At 39.0% G+C, this 17059-nt stretch overlaps 2 protein-coding genes across 5 annotated transcripts in view; both read right to left on the bottom strand.

Annotated features, from left to right (window-relative positions):
• Larp (La related protein) overlaps positions 1–11166 on the bottom strand; it is a 38008-nt gene extending 26842 nt beyond the window's left edge. For all 3 annotated transcript variants that reach the window (XR_013082508.1, XR_013082509.1, XM_076790251.1), the window contains exon 1: positions 9209–11166. Coding sequence is in view for 1 of the 3 variants with exons in the window: in XM_076790251.1 (XP_076646366.1) it covers positions 9209–10094 (886 nt within the window). In the remaining 2 variants the exon portion in view is untranslated. The remainder of the gene's footprint in view (positions 1–9208) is intronic.
• A 989-nt stretch (positions 11167–12155) lies between these two features.
• LOC143355448 (protein ABHD18) lies at positions 12156–16767 on the bottom strand. 2 transcript variants are annotated; one of them, XM_076790256.1, is made up of 9 exons: positions 16326–16767; positions 15758–15842; positions 15487–15669; positions 14563–14675; positions 14327–14465; positions 14057–14254; positions 13690–13969; positions 12951–13218; positions 12156–12516 (listed from the first exon to the last, which is right to left on the bottom strand). In XM_076790256.1, exons 1-9 carry the CDS (start codon positions 16415–16417, stop codon positions 12456–12458), a joined length of 1419 nt encoding a protein of 472 aa, XP_076646371.1. In that variant the 5' UTR covers positions 16418–16767; the 3' UTR covers positions 12156–12455. The 2 variants fall into 2 exon arrangements, with proteins under 2 accessions (XP_076646371.1, XP_076646369.1); XM_076790254.1 differs by having other exon boundaries at positions 12161–12516; positions 12951–13236; positions 16326–16759.
• Between the last annotated feature and the right edge of the window lie 292 nt (positions 16768–17059).

Here is a 17059-nt window from a genome sequence, read left to right as displayed (position 1 = left end):
CAAACCAGATACGTGTCGACGTCGAATCAACCCTGAATCAAGTTCGAATCGACTCTGAATCGATTTCGCATGGAGTCCAGTTGCAAATCACCTAGGTGTCGACTTCGGGAACGGTATCGATCGGCGAATCGAAAGAGCGGGCCCGACGAAACCCGATCTCGAAAATAGTATCGTGTAGAAGCCTAGCCGGCGCGAACTGGTCTTCACTCGCGAAAGATCAAAGACAACCCGGTCCGCGATAACGTCCTTGCGGATTCACTGGTAATCCTACAACGAAGAGTCGAGCGAAACCCGTTGCCATATGTTGCCGGGCCCAACTGCGTTCTACGTCGACGGTGACGGATAGGCGATTCCCAGCGACACTGATTCCCTCGCAGAACTAATTTTACCGCTGGCAATCGCTCGAGCAAACCAGCTCGACACACAAAGCTGCATCAACCGAGTCACTTGCAGCTACGCTTGGCGTCTATCGGAACGATTGTCGAATTGTTCAACCGAACTCGAAACGATTATTGAAATCAGCGGATTTTTACCGGTTCACCACTTGATTAGAGAGATTGGGAATGTTCATTTTTCCATTTCTGGTAATAACGTTCGAGTGGCACTTGTGTAAGATCGTCTCGGGGGATTAGGAAAGAGTTCTGTTTTTTGTTGAGGTAGAAGTTGCAACGAGGGGATCCGGCACGGTTGCAGCTCGAAAGTCAGCGGTGCACTGAGCCGCCTGGCAAAATGCAGACTCGAAGAAGGCTCGCGCAGCGACCGACCACGACCACGAACACGGTAAATGCTCGCAGCTGCTCCTCAGGTGCAAGGGGGAACTACTGCGACGGGTTCAACATATCGATCTTTTCTTTCGTTCTTTCTTTCTTTGTTACGTAATTTCGAACTGCGAAGTCCCGAGAACGCGCTGCTGGAATTGTTTGCCCTCTTGTTGCTGAGGAGTTCGTTGCTGCGCGCCGGGAATTGGAATTTTCCGTTGGGTTTGTCACTGGGGCTACGGTTCGTCAATGTTTGCTCCTCTTTTCTTCAATGTATGTTCGTCAAGCTTCGAAACCAGTCCAAATTCGTCGGTCATACATTTAATATCCACGGTTCAAATATCGTAAGTTTTTCGAAAATAAAAATTTTTTAAATCGATCTACCTACTGCATTAATAAACGCGGTTCGACATTCCGCTTTTTCACGCATGGATAAAATCAAGAAACTTCTGCGCGTCGGCGCACCGGTCGATCTCCTTGATATATGATCGTTATTATTTTTGATTGAAGACAATTTTTCGTGAAAAGATCATCGCGTTCTCAGGCTGCGCGTACCGCGAGGACACCCAGCGAGCGCACCCGGCGCATCGAGCGTCTTTCAACTAATACTTTGATGCCCCAATTCTCGGTAAATTCCGCCGAATGATTACTATACGGCTTGCATTGATCCACGCTATCTCAAAGTCGATAATCGAATTAGTCTCGTTGCCAATTAAAATCGTGTGTGTCACTGGGAACGCCGCTCTCCATTCAACATCCATTTATTTTCCAAACGACGAATCGCCAATTTTTACAAAAATTCTGATAATTACAAAATCCTCTAGCATACTTTATTCAGAATTGTGTACATCAAAGGAATATAATAAATTTGACTCAACCGAAGGGGAACATTTTAAACCTTCAAGAGTGTTGTACGGATCTATTTCGATCCAGAATGGACCAAGTAACAAAATTGTCATCTAATTACTCAATTTTCGTCTATTAAATTAAACGATTGACATAAACTGCGAGAATCGTACCTAACAAAAATTGCTAAATTCTGGGCATCTACCTATTGTTTGCGTAGTTTCTGCGTCGTCGAAAAGTTTCTGAGAATTGTGCGTACTGAAAGTAGAAAAACGGTGTTCCAGGTATCCGATAGTATCGCAAGCGAATTGTATGTTCGCGTTTCAAGGTACGCAGAAGAAATCAATGTCTGCTGCGTGTACGAGGAGCTGATGGCAACCGATTTGTCCCGCAGCGTGTTATATCGATAACCAGCTGGTTACAATGATCCGTCGTACTATTATACTGTATTATACGTACGCAATACGCAAACGTTTAATGGCTTCCGGTCAATTCAAGACGTAAATTCTGGAGCCAGTGCGCACACGGGCGGTACGATTCATGCCGCTAGTAAATTGTTCCTAATATCTCTAGTAGACTCTGGCGTAGAATCGCTCTTGGGACCTCTGATGAGTCACCTAAGTGTGCTACCTTAAATTACCTGTAAACTGCTCGTTCCGTGATAATATGTCAGGAGTTCAATTTGCATTTGAACTATTATCTTTGAACGTCACAAGTTAACAACACTTTCGCGTATTTTGTCCTTCCGTAAAGTCACTTTGGGAACTTGAAATTTGATTTTTTGTGACATTTAATGACAGCTCGAAAATTATTTTACATTTTAAATATAAGCATTATTACTATTTACGTATTATTATACAGTCTTACAGTATTAGGGGTTCTACTATGTTCTAATGACGATAAAAGTATTATTTCGAGTTCTTCTATGCCGAGTTCGAAAGGATCAAGCATAAAATTCAATGCAGCAACGAATCATGACACTTTTCATTTTACTGAATAGACTACTTCGTTTCTGTGGTATTTTCACGGTTTCCGGTGTCGCAGGCGTGAATAAAATATCACAACTATGCAATTTGCGTGCGAAAGAAACTGGCGTACCTGTGAAGCAACAATTTCAACATTGAAACTACAATGTAAAATACTTCAAACCGAACAGCAACTCTTTATTAAAGCAGTCTTACCGTTTTTAAAAACAGATCATCCGTCTTTGTTCCATTTTCTCGAATTAATTACATGTAAATTTTTTTTTTTAAATAGCAGAAGGTTGCAACTACCGAGATACATATTGAAGAATTTTTTCAAATTTTTCAACCAAAGATTGTAGTCGTAAGAAATTCAAAACGGGAAAATATACATATAGATTTCTTATGTAAGTTTAAGGATGACGTGGATATGTTTTTAAAATGACCATGTTATCTGGATAGTTATGCGTAAAAATTCTAAAAAGAAAAATGCAATAGGTCACAGCTATCATGATACATACCGGACAATTTTTTCAATTTTTTTTGGTTGATTATTGTACTTGTCAGAAATCGAAAACGCGGTGGGCGAAAAACGGAGATTTCTTATAGCAATTCAAGGGTAACATTTACACTTTTAAAACGTAATGATTCATACTTTTGCAATGTAATTATTCGCATATTTACGGTATCTATTGTTTCTGGACTCTTCGAGATTATTTAATAAGAAACACCGTAATCAAAAAAAAAAAATTAAAAGACCGAAACTGTTTGACGTAGTTTTACAGTTAGCAACGTTCTAATAAAATAATGCAACCATGTAGTCATTGCGAAAGAGACGTGCGAGCCTATTAAGCAACGTTGAACGATTTCCTGAACGTTGCACGAGTCTAGCGAATAATTTGCCAAAGCGCCGTTCACTGTGAAAAGTTCCCTGGAAAATCGAGAACCGTCCCCTAAAAAGTTTTGTCAAAGGGACAAAACGTCCCGAACATAGAAACGGAACTCGGATAATTTCGAGCCGTGAATATTTTAAACGGTCATCAGTATTCCGGCGTCGTCACTCCCACCTCTCCCGGTATATTTCAGCAGAGGAAAAGAAAAGCTGGAAGGGAAGAAGGGAAAAAAAAGGAAATGATCTTGACACTTGGTTTCTGCCGTTCTCTGCGCGCAGCCGCTCGAAAATACTCGCGCCCGTTGAAAAGCGTTCGTTTGGCCTTTACGAATCTACTTTTATCGAGGGTAGAAGGCCTACGGCCTGGAACAGGTTTCCTCTCACCACTCTCACTTTCTGCGACACATTTCGATGTGTATCGACCGCTGGGATTGGCCGGGGGATCGATCGCGCTGGCTTTTATGCGATTTTTGCACGTTTCCATGTGAAAATACTGAACAAAATTAAAAGTAGAAGGTAAAAAATAGAACATAAGAGTGGAAGAACCCCTTTGAAACGCATGAAACAGTACATCTCTGTAGATTGTCTAGATTAAATATTTTTTTAGCTGAATTTCAACCCTCTAGTTTGATCGAGAGGGTTGTTTTCGGTGAAAAATCATATTGTTCGTTTTTGTTCCATTTTCCCTACTTAATTGCGTATAAAATTAAAAAAAAAAATAGTATATCGGTGGTATCGATGTACACATTCGAGAATTTTTTCAAATTTTTTTGTTGAAAATTGTAGTCGTAGAAAAAACTGTTGTATGCCAAGTTCCAATCGAGAGGGTAGTTCTAGGCAAAAAATCGTATTGTTTATGTTTGCGCCATTTCACCTAATTAATTGCATATAAAAATGTTCAAAAAATACGTTGTAGCTACTTGCGTGTATATTTCAGAATTTTTTCAAATTTTCTGGTCGAAAATTGTGGTGGTAAGAAAAAATGTTGTACACTTAGTTTCAGCCCCCTACGTTAATCATGATTTTATTGAAATAAAGTGGATCGTTTGTTTTTGCACGATTTCGTCTAGTTAATTGGGTACAAAAATTTTGAAAAAAATGTAGTATATTGCAACCGTTATGGCACATATCGGAGAATTTTTATAAATTTTCTGATTATAAAAACTATTCTGATTATAAAAAATCCAATATTAAAAACACGTAAGAACTAAATTTCTCGTAGAAATTTAAGGGTGACATTGTTTACATTTTTACACTGGCTGCATATACTGTGATGCCCATAATTCTCTTTTTTTTTCAGTAAAATGCGCAATAGTAAGACAAATTAAAAGCATTTATCTAATGATTCGGTAAGAACGTTGTGAAATGATATTGGATAGATCAAAAGTTGCACGCGATCGGCAAATAAAGATTGCTCGTAGGCGTGTATCGATTTCCTGCAACGGCGTATATGCGGCCATTGCATATACGATCGTATTTGCCGTCCATCGATTAGATGCCGGAGGAATTCGAGAGTGAATGTCTGGATTACAGCCGAAGAACGTAATGCAGTTACGAGGCGCTGGTAATTGCATCACGTGCTCCGACCCACTGTCGACCGCTTAGGAATAGTGTCAATGTCGTTGCCCCCGACGTTTTTACATGTTCATACAGTAATTCGACCATTAATTAACACCTTACTTACTGAGAAATTACTTGGCAATCTTCAAAACATCTTTAGAATTAAAAATTTCAAATCGAATTTTTGCTACGGCAGTAGCAACTCTAATAACGAACTTGCCAACTGATTATTTACTATAAAACACGAATCGTCAAACTTGGCGAAATTTCGTGCCCCTAATATCTTGAAAATTGAAAAATATTTAATGTGCCAGGAAAAGTTGAGGTTCACGTGTGAAACACTTTATTGAAGTAAGTTTTACGTGCACAAAGATTCTACGGAAACACCGTCAAGTATGTTTCATCTTTGCAACTCCCATCGCAATAAATCGTAAATTCCTGAAACGTCGATAGATTCATTTTTCAATTATTCATTCGCGTCAGCGGTGTTCATAACTCACCGGAAGACTCTCCTTGCAAGTCAATTGCCAAGTCTTCATTTTCCGAAGCAACGAATGCACATTGCGGCGATCGAGCGTGTGCGGTTTATGCTAATCCACGGTTTCGTGGACTATGCCATAAAAAAGCGGAATATGTAACAAAGTTCTTTCGTGTACCCGAAGATTCGTTCAGGTACAAGTGAATTAAAAATTCAATTTGGTCGACATGCATCCTTGAGCTCTGCAAGTTTTCTATCTCCATAATTGCATAGATCTGTGTACAATGCTTCAATTGCATACTATTTCATCAAGTTGATCAATTCGTCTAGTTAATCGCACATAAAATTTTTGAAAAAACGTGGCACGTCGCAGCAATCGAAATAAATATTACAGAATTTTTCCAAATTTTGGAATATTCGGATTAGAAAAATTCCACAACTAAAAGAAAATCGTGTATTTTTGTATTATATTTTGGAAAGGGGTTGAGTGATTAGAATTTCAAGTGTCCTTTACGACTGCTGACTGTACCCTAAGAGAGAGGATCAAAATTCTGGGTTCACGGGGAACTGAGGGAACCTATTGGACAAACTAATGGGTTTAACGTTTGTCCTAGGCCTCTACTTAACTCTCCCCTCCTATATTGCTCGATACAAGGCGGCGCTTTGGAACTTGTTCAATGTCTCCCGTTACTAGGGCGAGCAACATTATCCTATACAGGCGATTGAACAAATATTCTGACGCTGGGAGTGGTCCTACGGCGATAAACATTTCTACAAACTGACCAATGTAACCGGCGTATCTATTTGACTAAATTATCTCAACTAAACTTGATTATCTCGGTACAGTAGATTGTGGACAGAAAAATTTAAACACATTTTCTACAATTAAAAAAAAAAAAGCAAACCAATGTACCTAGTTGACATTGCATTTCAAAGGAGCATCATCTAAAACTCCTCAACCCCTGACATAATTAATTTAAAGTAACGTTAATTGGGTACATGTAGAAAATACATGTAAAAAGACATTTTAAAAACCTTTTAAACACACAGCTGAACGAAAAGATTAAAAGGTTAGAGGGAAGATCATAAAGCAGATGATTTTCAGAAATATGGCAGAAGACCACGAGATCCAAGATTTTTACGGGGCCGAAGTTTATCAGCGGTAATTGATAAAAGGGAACTTAGATACTCCGCGAACATGGCGGCGCGGTAGCCTAAGCCATCGACCACGTGTTCGAAAGTTCGTTTCACAGTGGAGGAAGGGCTGCCGCCCGAGAACGGGATCGTTCGAACTAACGTTCGTTATGCAAATGAAGAAAGAGACCGTAGCTGACGTGTTAAGACCTTGATTGCCAGCACGGTTCTAGCCTGTGCCACGTGCACCGAAAACTTATCGCCGATACCCGGAGATAACGCGAATCGAATCGAGCCCACGAAATATCCCATCATTATCGTTGCTAACGATCGGATATACCTGAACGACATCGGCCAACGTGGAATCGAGTTCCTCTCACTCGAGTAGGTACTCTGGTTTCGTCTTTCAATAACGCGATTGTCGAGACCTGTTCTCAACGAATCAATCCGACTCCGTAATAGCGCGAACGCAATTGCAATTCAGAAAAAAATCGGTGCGTAATAAATACTCCTTAATGCAGATTCTGTTCATGTCTAATTCTTGATCATGTATAATTATATTATTCTTAGATCATGTCTAAGAATCATGTATTATATAATTCTTAGTTAATGTATTTTGAATTAATCCAGTTGATTAATGTATTCTCGGTAAAGCTGGGTATACAGGTATTCAATTCTAGGTATTCGCTTAACTTAGATTCGGGTACTTTGAGTATTCGAATACTTACTAGATTCAGGTATGCGAGAAACCAAGTACTCACACAATTTAGGTCTGCGTACTTGAATACTCACTCGGTTGAAATCCGAGTACTCGAATACTCTAGCAATTTATGCCTGAGTATTCGCATACCCGTTCAATTAATAATAATATTGGTTCCATTTAAACCTGAATACTCGAGTATTTCTACAATTAAATCTGAGTACTCGAGCTGAAGATTGAATACTCGAATGCTCACATACTTACACATTTACATCTAAGTACTTGAGTACTTATATTAAATCCGACTACTTGAATAGTCAGGCTCACGTTTGGATACTCGAGTATTTTTTCATTGATTTTGTTTCAATATACAGATGTTTTCTTTTTTGCAACATTACTACAAAATGATTACAATTCGGAATGAAAAAAGCTTCATTCTGTTTATAGATTAGGTTCACGTTTGGATTATGTACACGATTAATTCTATTTTATTAATGTTAGACCGTAAGACGTTTTTTTTGGAGCTTGTAAACATGTGGTTTTACTATATGTCGCGAGACTCGTAGAGCTGGTTGGATAAATACTTTGTTGAAATGTGTGTTTCAGAAATGGAATTCGTATTTGTACATGTCTATTTGTATTCCGAATTTCGAAATGTGTATCTCACCTACATAGTACAGACACCTTCCACACTGTTCGCAGATGGGAACATTCTGACTAAATCCGCCTTTCTAGAAATTTAGAAACTATTCGTAATCTGTAAAAAGAAATGCGTTTCGTAAATGCAATTTCTCACTGGAAATATACGATACAGTGTTTTGACTAGCGTTTCGTAAACATTATCAGTGAAATTAATCGTGCACAATTTCCTACATATTACTTTCATGATTATTTACACAATCGTAATACTTTTTTTCAATTTCTCATATAAGATTCACTAAATTCAACTTAGAAACGATTACATTTTAAGAAAATAAATATAATAAATTTTTCATGTAAATATTGAATGCAAACTATGCTGTAAATAAAAATTAATTAATAATAAATAATAAAATGTAACAAAAGTCATTTTCGTTGAACAATGTAATAAAACATTTTTATTTATTAATAAATAAAAAAGATTTTAAGAGCTTCGAATGCAAAATAGCTTGCAAAAAGAGAAAAAATGTGGTACAATTCGATAAAACATTTTTATTGCGACGACAACAATTTTACTGCACATCTACAGCAAAGATACAATGACATAACAATGTCATTCTATATTGTAACATTGTGTAACACGTTTCGAGTAAGTTTCCACTAGCCCCCAAATATTAAGTTCATATCAGCAGTACCTTCAAACGTGGTAGTTCCATATTCTCGAAAATGATAAGAGCCTCTTTCATCATGCGTACAAAGTACAAGGCCAATTCGATACAAAAACCATAGAATAGAACTTGTAAACCTATTGGCCCTCGATTTACTTCTATATCCAATTAATATACACAAATTAAATCGTAGTATAATCGTAATAATAAATGTATGATAGTAGTATGCACGATTATACCATTACATGTTTAAAAACGCGTGTATCTATCGCACAAATTATCAGATCAACCGACAATCTTTACCGTTCCAATAAAATTTATTTGTAACAGGTTTAAGAACCCATAACTCGGGGTACATAAAATTTTATTCCACTGTATAAACTTTTATCTATCCTTAAAAAAAAAAAACTAAAAAATCGTAAATATCCCACTAAAATTCTGAACATTACGGGGCATAAAATATATTGTTAGGAAGAATAAACTCTGTATGTTCGAAGTCAAGAGAACATTTTCAACAAATGCATCTTAAAATCATTCTATGAAACAATGTACATAATAAACAAACACTCACCAACAACCCCCTGCTGTTGCGGCTGCAGCACCCTCTTCTCGACCTTCTCGACCGGCTTCTCCACAGTCGTCGAACTCACGGAAGCTACAGGCGTAACGGAACTGATTGTGAGACTGGGCTTCTGCGTTGAGGATTTGCTCTTGGTCCAGGGATTAACGGTTGGCAGAGGGGCCTCGACGTACTTGACCGGTGGCTGACCATGTGTCTCAAAATCGAGCTCAGAATCATCTCTTTCTTTCTGACCGTCCTTGCTTCCTGCAACAGAATCAGCACCTGTCCTCTCTCCTCTCTCCGTTTTCTCTCTCAACTCTTTATGAGCCTTCTCGTTGCTTCCGTTATGCCCTCTGAGCGGGTATCTGTGATCTCTGTGTCTGTGTTGATCCCTGTGCTCCCTTAGCTGTTCTCTCAGCTTCTCCTTCCTCCTCGCGCTTTTCGGTGCCACGGTTTGAAACTCTCCATCGCTGCCAATATCGGTTCCGTTCACCTGTTCGCTCTCTGCGATATTATGAGCGACAGTTTGAACGACATTGTGAGCGACGTTATGACCGACATTTTCCTGACGTTGTTTCACGAAAGAAGCTTCCCTTTCGGGCAACTGTTTGCCAGCGGGGAATTCGTAAGGTCTGTCGAGTTTTCCCTGAGGTGTGAACCTCCTTTCGTTCCTCTGATAGGTCTTAGCCCTGACGTTGAGGTTCTGTGAGACCATGTGGTCCTTGATGGGCATGGACTGCGTGACCTGACCTATGTTCTCCTTGTTGTTGTCCTTGGTGTTCGATGGCCGGTTCTCGGTGTCGGCTCTCGGGTTGACGATACTTGCGTAAGACACCTTAGGGCCCTCCTCCCTCTTGGCACTGGCCTGGCCGCCGCTGGCCAGCTTGGCCGCCATCTTGAACGGCACGCGGCTCGACACGAACGCACGAGGTCCCGGAACACGAGGGGTCCGAAAGTCTGTTTTCGCAGGAGGACGAGGACTCTCAGGCGGTCGAGGGGTCCCGGGACACGTCTAGCACCCCGCAGCACATCAATCCTGCCGGTCAGCCTCGTCGCAGGGCCGTGAGTATCGATAGTTCGCGATAGGCTCGCGTAGCAGAGTCGGCTCTACACCACCGACCTGGGCGCATCCTTCGCGACGTCGACCGGGCGCATGTTTCTCGTCAGGAGAACTGGTGCGGTTTTCCCTGTCTCTGAGCACGTGTCGAACGATCGTTCTCACTCGATCGGCTAACGTATCTTAGCCCGAACGAGAGAGAGAACGCCCACAAAGATCGGCTCTTTCCAGAAGGCGCGGCGTGCACGCACGCGGTCGGTCGGTCGGTCGCTCGTTCGCGAACGATCCTCTGAATGTCCTTTCTCACCGCACGTGTTGGAACTCGAACAAGGGCTCGACGACGATTCGAGATCGATCCGCGGTTTCCGTTAGGCTGTGGAACAGGTCCGAGACAAGTCGGGACGACACGAGGCGCGGACGAGGCTGCGTGTGGTTAAGAACACGCTGACTCGGCGATTTCACGAGCCGAGGCGAAACGTAACCGGCACGGGATTATCGAACGTATACCTTTTCGACGAAGATTTCTGGCCGATGTTCGAACGCACTGTGCCCTCCCGGATGATGATACCTTGGCGTTAGAGAGCTGCGAGACAACCAGAGCACACCTCTCGTTGTCCGATGTAATTTATCTTCGGGTCGGATCTTCTTTGTAATTACTCGGGTTTTTCGTTGCGGATTCGCCTCGTGTATGGCTCGAACGGCTTTGTCACAACTGCGGCGAGTTCGGAGGCACCGTTTTCGATGTCGCGTTACCACGGATTACGTAAACACGGCATTTTCGGCGATCTTTTTCCACGGAAAAGCGGTCCGCAAAACACATGTGGCCAACGCTGGCTCCTGGCCTTTACGCGAGCGGCTACGAAGCTTCCGGTTTGATCGATTCGACCCGAGCACCGGTAGACGGCGACACCGTGCTTCCTATTTACCAACCCGCCAACAGAGGGCGGGTCGGTTCCTGTGAACTCGAGTTTCTCGCAACTGCTTCGCACGTTTCGATAACCGATAGGCTGTTTCTAGAAATCTAGAGAGTCGAATCAAGTCGAATGCGCTCTATACCATCCTGCAAACCGCTTTTCTCTAACGTCCTTAGTTCCTGACAAATTCAATTTTTTATGAAAAATCACGTTTTCAAGTTCTAGAATTATTTCTGGTTCAACGTAAATGTTATACGAATGAATCTTGGATAGAGCAATTCTGTTGATTCTCCACAGTACAACGATATTTTTTTATAACTTTATGAACATTCAAATGTGTTTAAATTATGCTTAAAAAAACAGCGAGACGCTTTTAGCGAACCAATTTTTTTGGATGTCTTTACAACCATTCAAATTTTTTTGCTTTAACCGGAAAAGCTACATGAATGAATCTTAGATACAATTATTCTGTAGACTCTCCTCAATACAATGGTATTTTTTCTTATAACATTATAAACGTTTAAACGTGTTTAAATAATGTTGAATAGGAGCGAGTCGTCTTTCATGGTCCAAATTTGTTAACGCGCCATTATATATTAAAAATTGCATTTTTTCAATTTTATTTTCCCACGAAGGATTCTCGATTGAATTTGAATGTTTATTTTATTTAAGAAATAATGAAGTATATTATGTTGTTCACATTATGTCGTATTGAAATAAGTTGAATGTATTGTTTGTTTGTTTCGAACAATTAATTACCCGTTGAAACTATACATAGTGTATATAGACAACATATAATTCGTAAACAAATAGTTTTCAGTTGATGCAATTCAAATCAACCGCCACGTAATTCAAGTTCCATTTACTCTAATATTGCTACAACTTCTTTCCAATTTATAAAAATTGAAAAGAAGAACAATAAACCAAATAATTACCTTGTGATTTTTTATTGCACATTTTTTTTACAGAATATATTACAATTTATTTGCACTTAGTGAATATTCGATATACATAGTTTTTCTTTTTTTTTTAACATTAATATACATATCAACAGTGCGAAGAAATACGTTTAGCTAAATTTCGAACGATACCGTTTTATTGTCTCGTAAGATTGTCCGAATAAATGGCAATAGAAATTGTATATTTATCAAAAAAGAGTGATACGTTAAAATTCTTGTGATATCACGAACGTAGCACTCGCATATATTCAAAATATAATGACTTAGAAATGTTTCTATACACGATTTCTCGTTCAATAAAATTCTTTTATAAAATTCCACATGCATCAACTGATTTGTTCAGGATATTTCTTGAGAGATCGCTCAAATGCTTCCACTATGGTAGATCTAAAAATAATCAATGTAATTAATAAACCAAAGATTTTATGCATTCGTAACAAAAAACCTTATAAAAAAAGTCACTAATTTGCATTACTTTCAAAAAATAACGAGAATGTGCCTATCCAAATTTTTAACCATTTTTTATACGATATGTACGCAAAAAAAAAAAAAAATTTGTTGAATAACCGTAAATTAAGAAAAATATTACTATTGAGTGACAAATGAAATTGCTGTCGTTTCTGAACAATTTATTCAGAAATTCTCTGTTGATCTTTGGCTTTCAAAAGAGTATTAAAAAGTGACCGGTACGTAAAATGTTAAATAAAGATTGATGCAAAAAATAATTATTTTGCAGAATGATCCACGGTTTAATAATTGCAAGTATATGTTTGTCGAGACAATACGAAGAATATATAGTTGACTGAAATTAATCGACGTACCTAAACACTTTCTGGTGCAACAGATACGCAGTTACATGTCCTGCATCGATGTAACGAATCTCAGCGCCTGGCCATATTTTCTCTAAGCTCATGCATCCGTCTCGAGGCACATATGCGTCGTCCCTCGCACAGACCGCAATGATCAATTCAGTGTCAACAGGTACTTCGAAGTTTTTCAGGTGCGTGCACTCATCCATAATCCCGCACATGAATTGCAAGGCTTCCCGTTCCCGCCACTTGTAGTCCGAAAATAATGGGTGCCTCGACACTGGTAATAAACAAACACCTATTGCCAAAGTAACACTCAAAATAGTCATGCACGTCGTGTACCATGCTTGTAACTTACTTGCATTATAGACTGAGCTATGCAGTTTATAACAAATAAGGGAAATTGAATTCAACGTTGTGCTTTCGCAACGCAAAAGAACTTTTGTTTACTTAACACGTCAAACGCCACGCCAGTCCCTAGGGGTCAGACATAGATGCTACATCGCTACGCCGGCTTTTGTTAATGCGCGCAACTCTCCCGACTTCACGGTAGAATGCGGTGTAAACAAAAACACAAGCAACATAGGCTTAGCGTTTAATGTATTAAATAAGCACGCCGTTAAGCGGAAATGAGCACGCTATAAATTAGTTTTTTAGTTAATTCAGAACACAAGGTGTTGGGACTTGAAAATTAGTAGAGATTAATGCTGCGACAATACCACAGTCTCTAAGAGTCGGTGGGAATACTTGCCTTTGAGCGCATTTGAGTCTTTAGACTTAAATCTGTCGGAGAGCAAACTCAAAGGGAATATTTTAGCCGCCACTTTCTCTTCCACGACTTGCTCCTTTGTATTACCATTTTTCATTTCAGTATCACAACCATTATTTAATTTGCTCTCCGCTACAGCTCTGTTGCTATTGGGCGAGTTTGAAGTTTGATTAGCATCTCCAGACTTCTCCTTCAGTTCTTTAACCCTCCTCATACTTGCCGGATAGTGTTGAGCAAAATGTTGACCAGCTAGGAACGCATCCTATAAAATTAATATAGAAAAACTAATGTAAGATTTAAGTTTTTACATAGTGTTAACATAGAGAAATGTTTAAGCAATTACACTCACTTCTTCACCTACAATCCTCACCATCTTGGCGAGATCGTTCTGATACAGTTCATTCGCGAAGTATTGGTTTTCTAAGAGCGTCCAATTAATGGAGGCACTCATCACTCCTTGAGTGAACACCGGCGAGGCGGTCGACCAAGAAAGACAAGGAACTAGAGGTATAGGCTTCGGCCAATTGGTCGCAGCTAAAGAAGCCATCTGCAAAAATACAACAAAAATATAACAATTTTATAAAAATTGCACCTAACCGGACGAGAGAAAAATACAAACATGGCCGCCCATTGATAACCCTGTTAACCCCAAGGGCCCGAAACCCTGTTTCTCGCACCAATTTAACAAAACAAGCGACTCCATTATCAGGCATCCTCCCATGATGAAGATATCGCATACATTATGTAAACTAGAACGTCTAAAAACAGAAAAATGCGATGTTAATATAGTTACAAACAAATTGGCGAATTTTTCATGTCTTGCCTATTACAAACCTTGGGAGTACATATTCTTACATTTGATTCTGTGGCTTTCGCAATCCATAAAACGGATTTTCCAACAACAACGAAGCGATCCCCGATTCTTTGAGGAGTGGTTTAGCAATCAAGTTTCTTCTCCGCCAAAAATACTAAAAATATTTAAGTAATTAACGAATTTATACACAGAATCTAAGCTAAATGAAATTTCATAACTATCTGGTTTATCTTATTATCGTATGAAAAACTTTCTTGGAACGAAGTTGTATTTTAAGGTGCTCGTGTAATAATTGGAAGAATTTTTTTCAAGTACATTCCTTCTACAAGATTTCAAGGTCATTGTTAGTTTTTTAAGTGGAACCTTATATATTTTTATATTCTTGTAGAGTAACAAATAAAGAAACAAATTTTGAATAACATAATTTAATCAATAGTCATATCTCCAGGTGTACATATCTCGAGATCAAACGATCAGAATGATGTAGTTGTTATTGTCGTTGAATTTGTTATTAATGTTGTACAAGGACATCGAGAAAGATATGAAAATGTAAACAAACAAGAAAAAAAAGATTGAATTTATTATCTTTCAGACACGAGTATTTCGAGATTAAATAATCGGATTGGTATCGTTGTTATGGTCGTCGGGTTAACTTTTTTTATGCTCTACAAGAACATCGACAAAATTATGAGAATTCATGTAGTTAAATATTGGAATATTATAACAAAAATTAGCCATAAATAATCGTTAGATGGATTTTTTATCCTCTACAAGAACATTGAAGAAATAAGAGGGTTCATTTAAAAAAATATTGGAATCTCATAACAACAATGACTCATAAAATAAATCTTGGCATCATTACAGCTGCCCAATAATGTAGCTTTGATCTCAGATGTTTTGTCATTCGATAATAAATAACGTTTTGTCATTCGATAAGTGAATCTATTGATCAAAGAAATGCTTACATGGTCTCCTGTACCAGCGAGGTGTAAACAAACAGGTTTTGATTTGTGGGAGTGCCATCTGCGTGGTAGAACCAATTGAAAATGTGCAGTTATTGTCTCGTTTGGCATTATACCAGGAAGGTGTTTATCAAAGGGACTATGAAAACAACCTTCTATTATATGACAATCAGACCATTCTTCATCCTATATACATTCGGAAAACAACTATTAATAAACACTGATTCTTCGGTGTGTAATATCAAAAATAGTTCCGTTGTCTAATAATAGTCACCTTAGTAATATTGATTGGGTAATCGCGGGGTATAAGGTTGTAACATGTTTCCCTGTTCGCAATGACTTTCCTGAATTCAAAAATCCTGAAACAAAACGGGTTTATTAATTCAATTGACACTCGTAAACAAAGTCTTATAAATAGAGAACAAAATAAAACGCTTTGAAGATCTATAAATAAAATCAAAACATCGTTATTTCGGCATTTTTTATTTATCGATAAGTCAAAAAATAAAACGCATTAGAAAATTAAAAATAAAATCAAAACACCGTTATTTCGGCATTCGTGTCATAATCATTTCCAATCTTAACATTTTTGTTTTGTTTGAAGTTGCTTTTAGTAGACTGGAAAGCATTTTAAATAATTTACGAATTTTTCCAGGTGCGTCATTCCGAGTAAACAACAAAACTGCAAATTTTAAATTTTAAATAGATTTCATAGAAAATCGTGTTAGTGTGGACCACACATACACACAGGGTACACGTCACATCACGCCACAGTGGAGAACACTCTCGAATCTCGATCCATATTTCGAGTTTTCATCGCGAGAAGGTTAGGTGATCGTTACCTTTTCAAATTCTGAGGGCTGCCCCAGCCCTTAGTAAAAAATTTCGTGAGTAGGATGCTCCTGTAAACGGCGTCCAAACGGCTAGGCGGCATTATGTAAATGATAAATCGTATTCTAATCTGGTTCGCGGTATCATGCGATCCGAGGACAAGCGATATTTCCACAGCCCTCGGAACTATCAATCGTTTCTTCGTCGCTCCAAAGAATTATTTTCGTGTTGCTCGCGTGAACTCTCATGTCGTGATTTTTTAAAACGGCGAAGACAATGTGGACATGGCTCGGGAACCGGTTCGGTGATCTGCGACGCTAGAGACGATTATCGAATATTGCGCGATCAGGCGATCAACACGGTTAAATCTGGTGACGTTCTGCGAGTATATCGCATATGAATGTCCGTCCCTCGCATCTTCGATTCTGTGCGAATACAATTGCGATTTTGGTCGACAGGCTTGACGAGGGGATGTTACGAGCCGGAAGTAGCCGCCGCGTATTTTCAAAATTAACATTTGTTCCCACAGAACATCATGGAACATGAATTTTGGTAGACCTTCACTGTTTTCATTTCGAAATTTTTGGACGATCGCAGCGACCTCGATACTTTTGCTACGATTCGTCGCTAGAGGGCCGAAAACAATTATAGAGTTTCCTTATAAGGTGACTGGTCTACTCGTATATCTCGTCTGGGCTTCGACGAAGTAAGTTCTCATAGATTCAAAAGTTGGAAATACTGGAGT

This window comes from Halictus rubicundus, chromosome 7 (genome assembly GCF_050948215.1).
Source record: "Halictus rubicundus isolate RS-2024b chromosome 7, iyHalRubi1_principal, whole genome shotgun sequence".
In the NCBI taxonomy this organism is placed as follows: Eukaryota; Metazoa; Arthropoda; class Insecta; order Hymenoptera; family Halictidae; genus Halictus; species Halictus rubicundus.
Note: the sequence above shows the minus strand (reverse complement) of the source record. Positions and strands in the feature narration are given on the sequence as shown.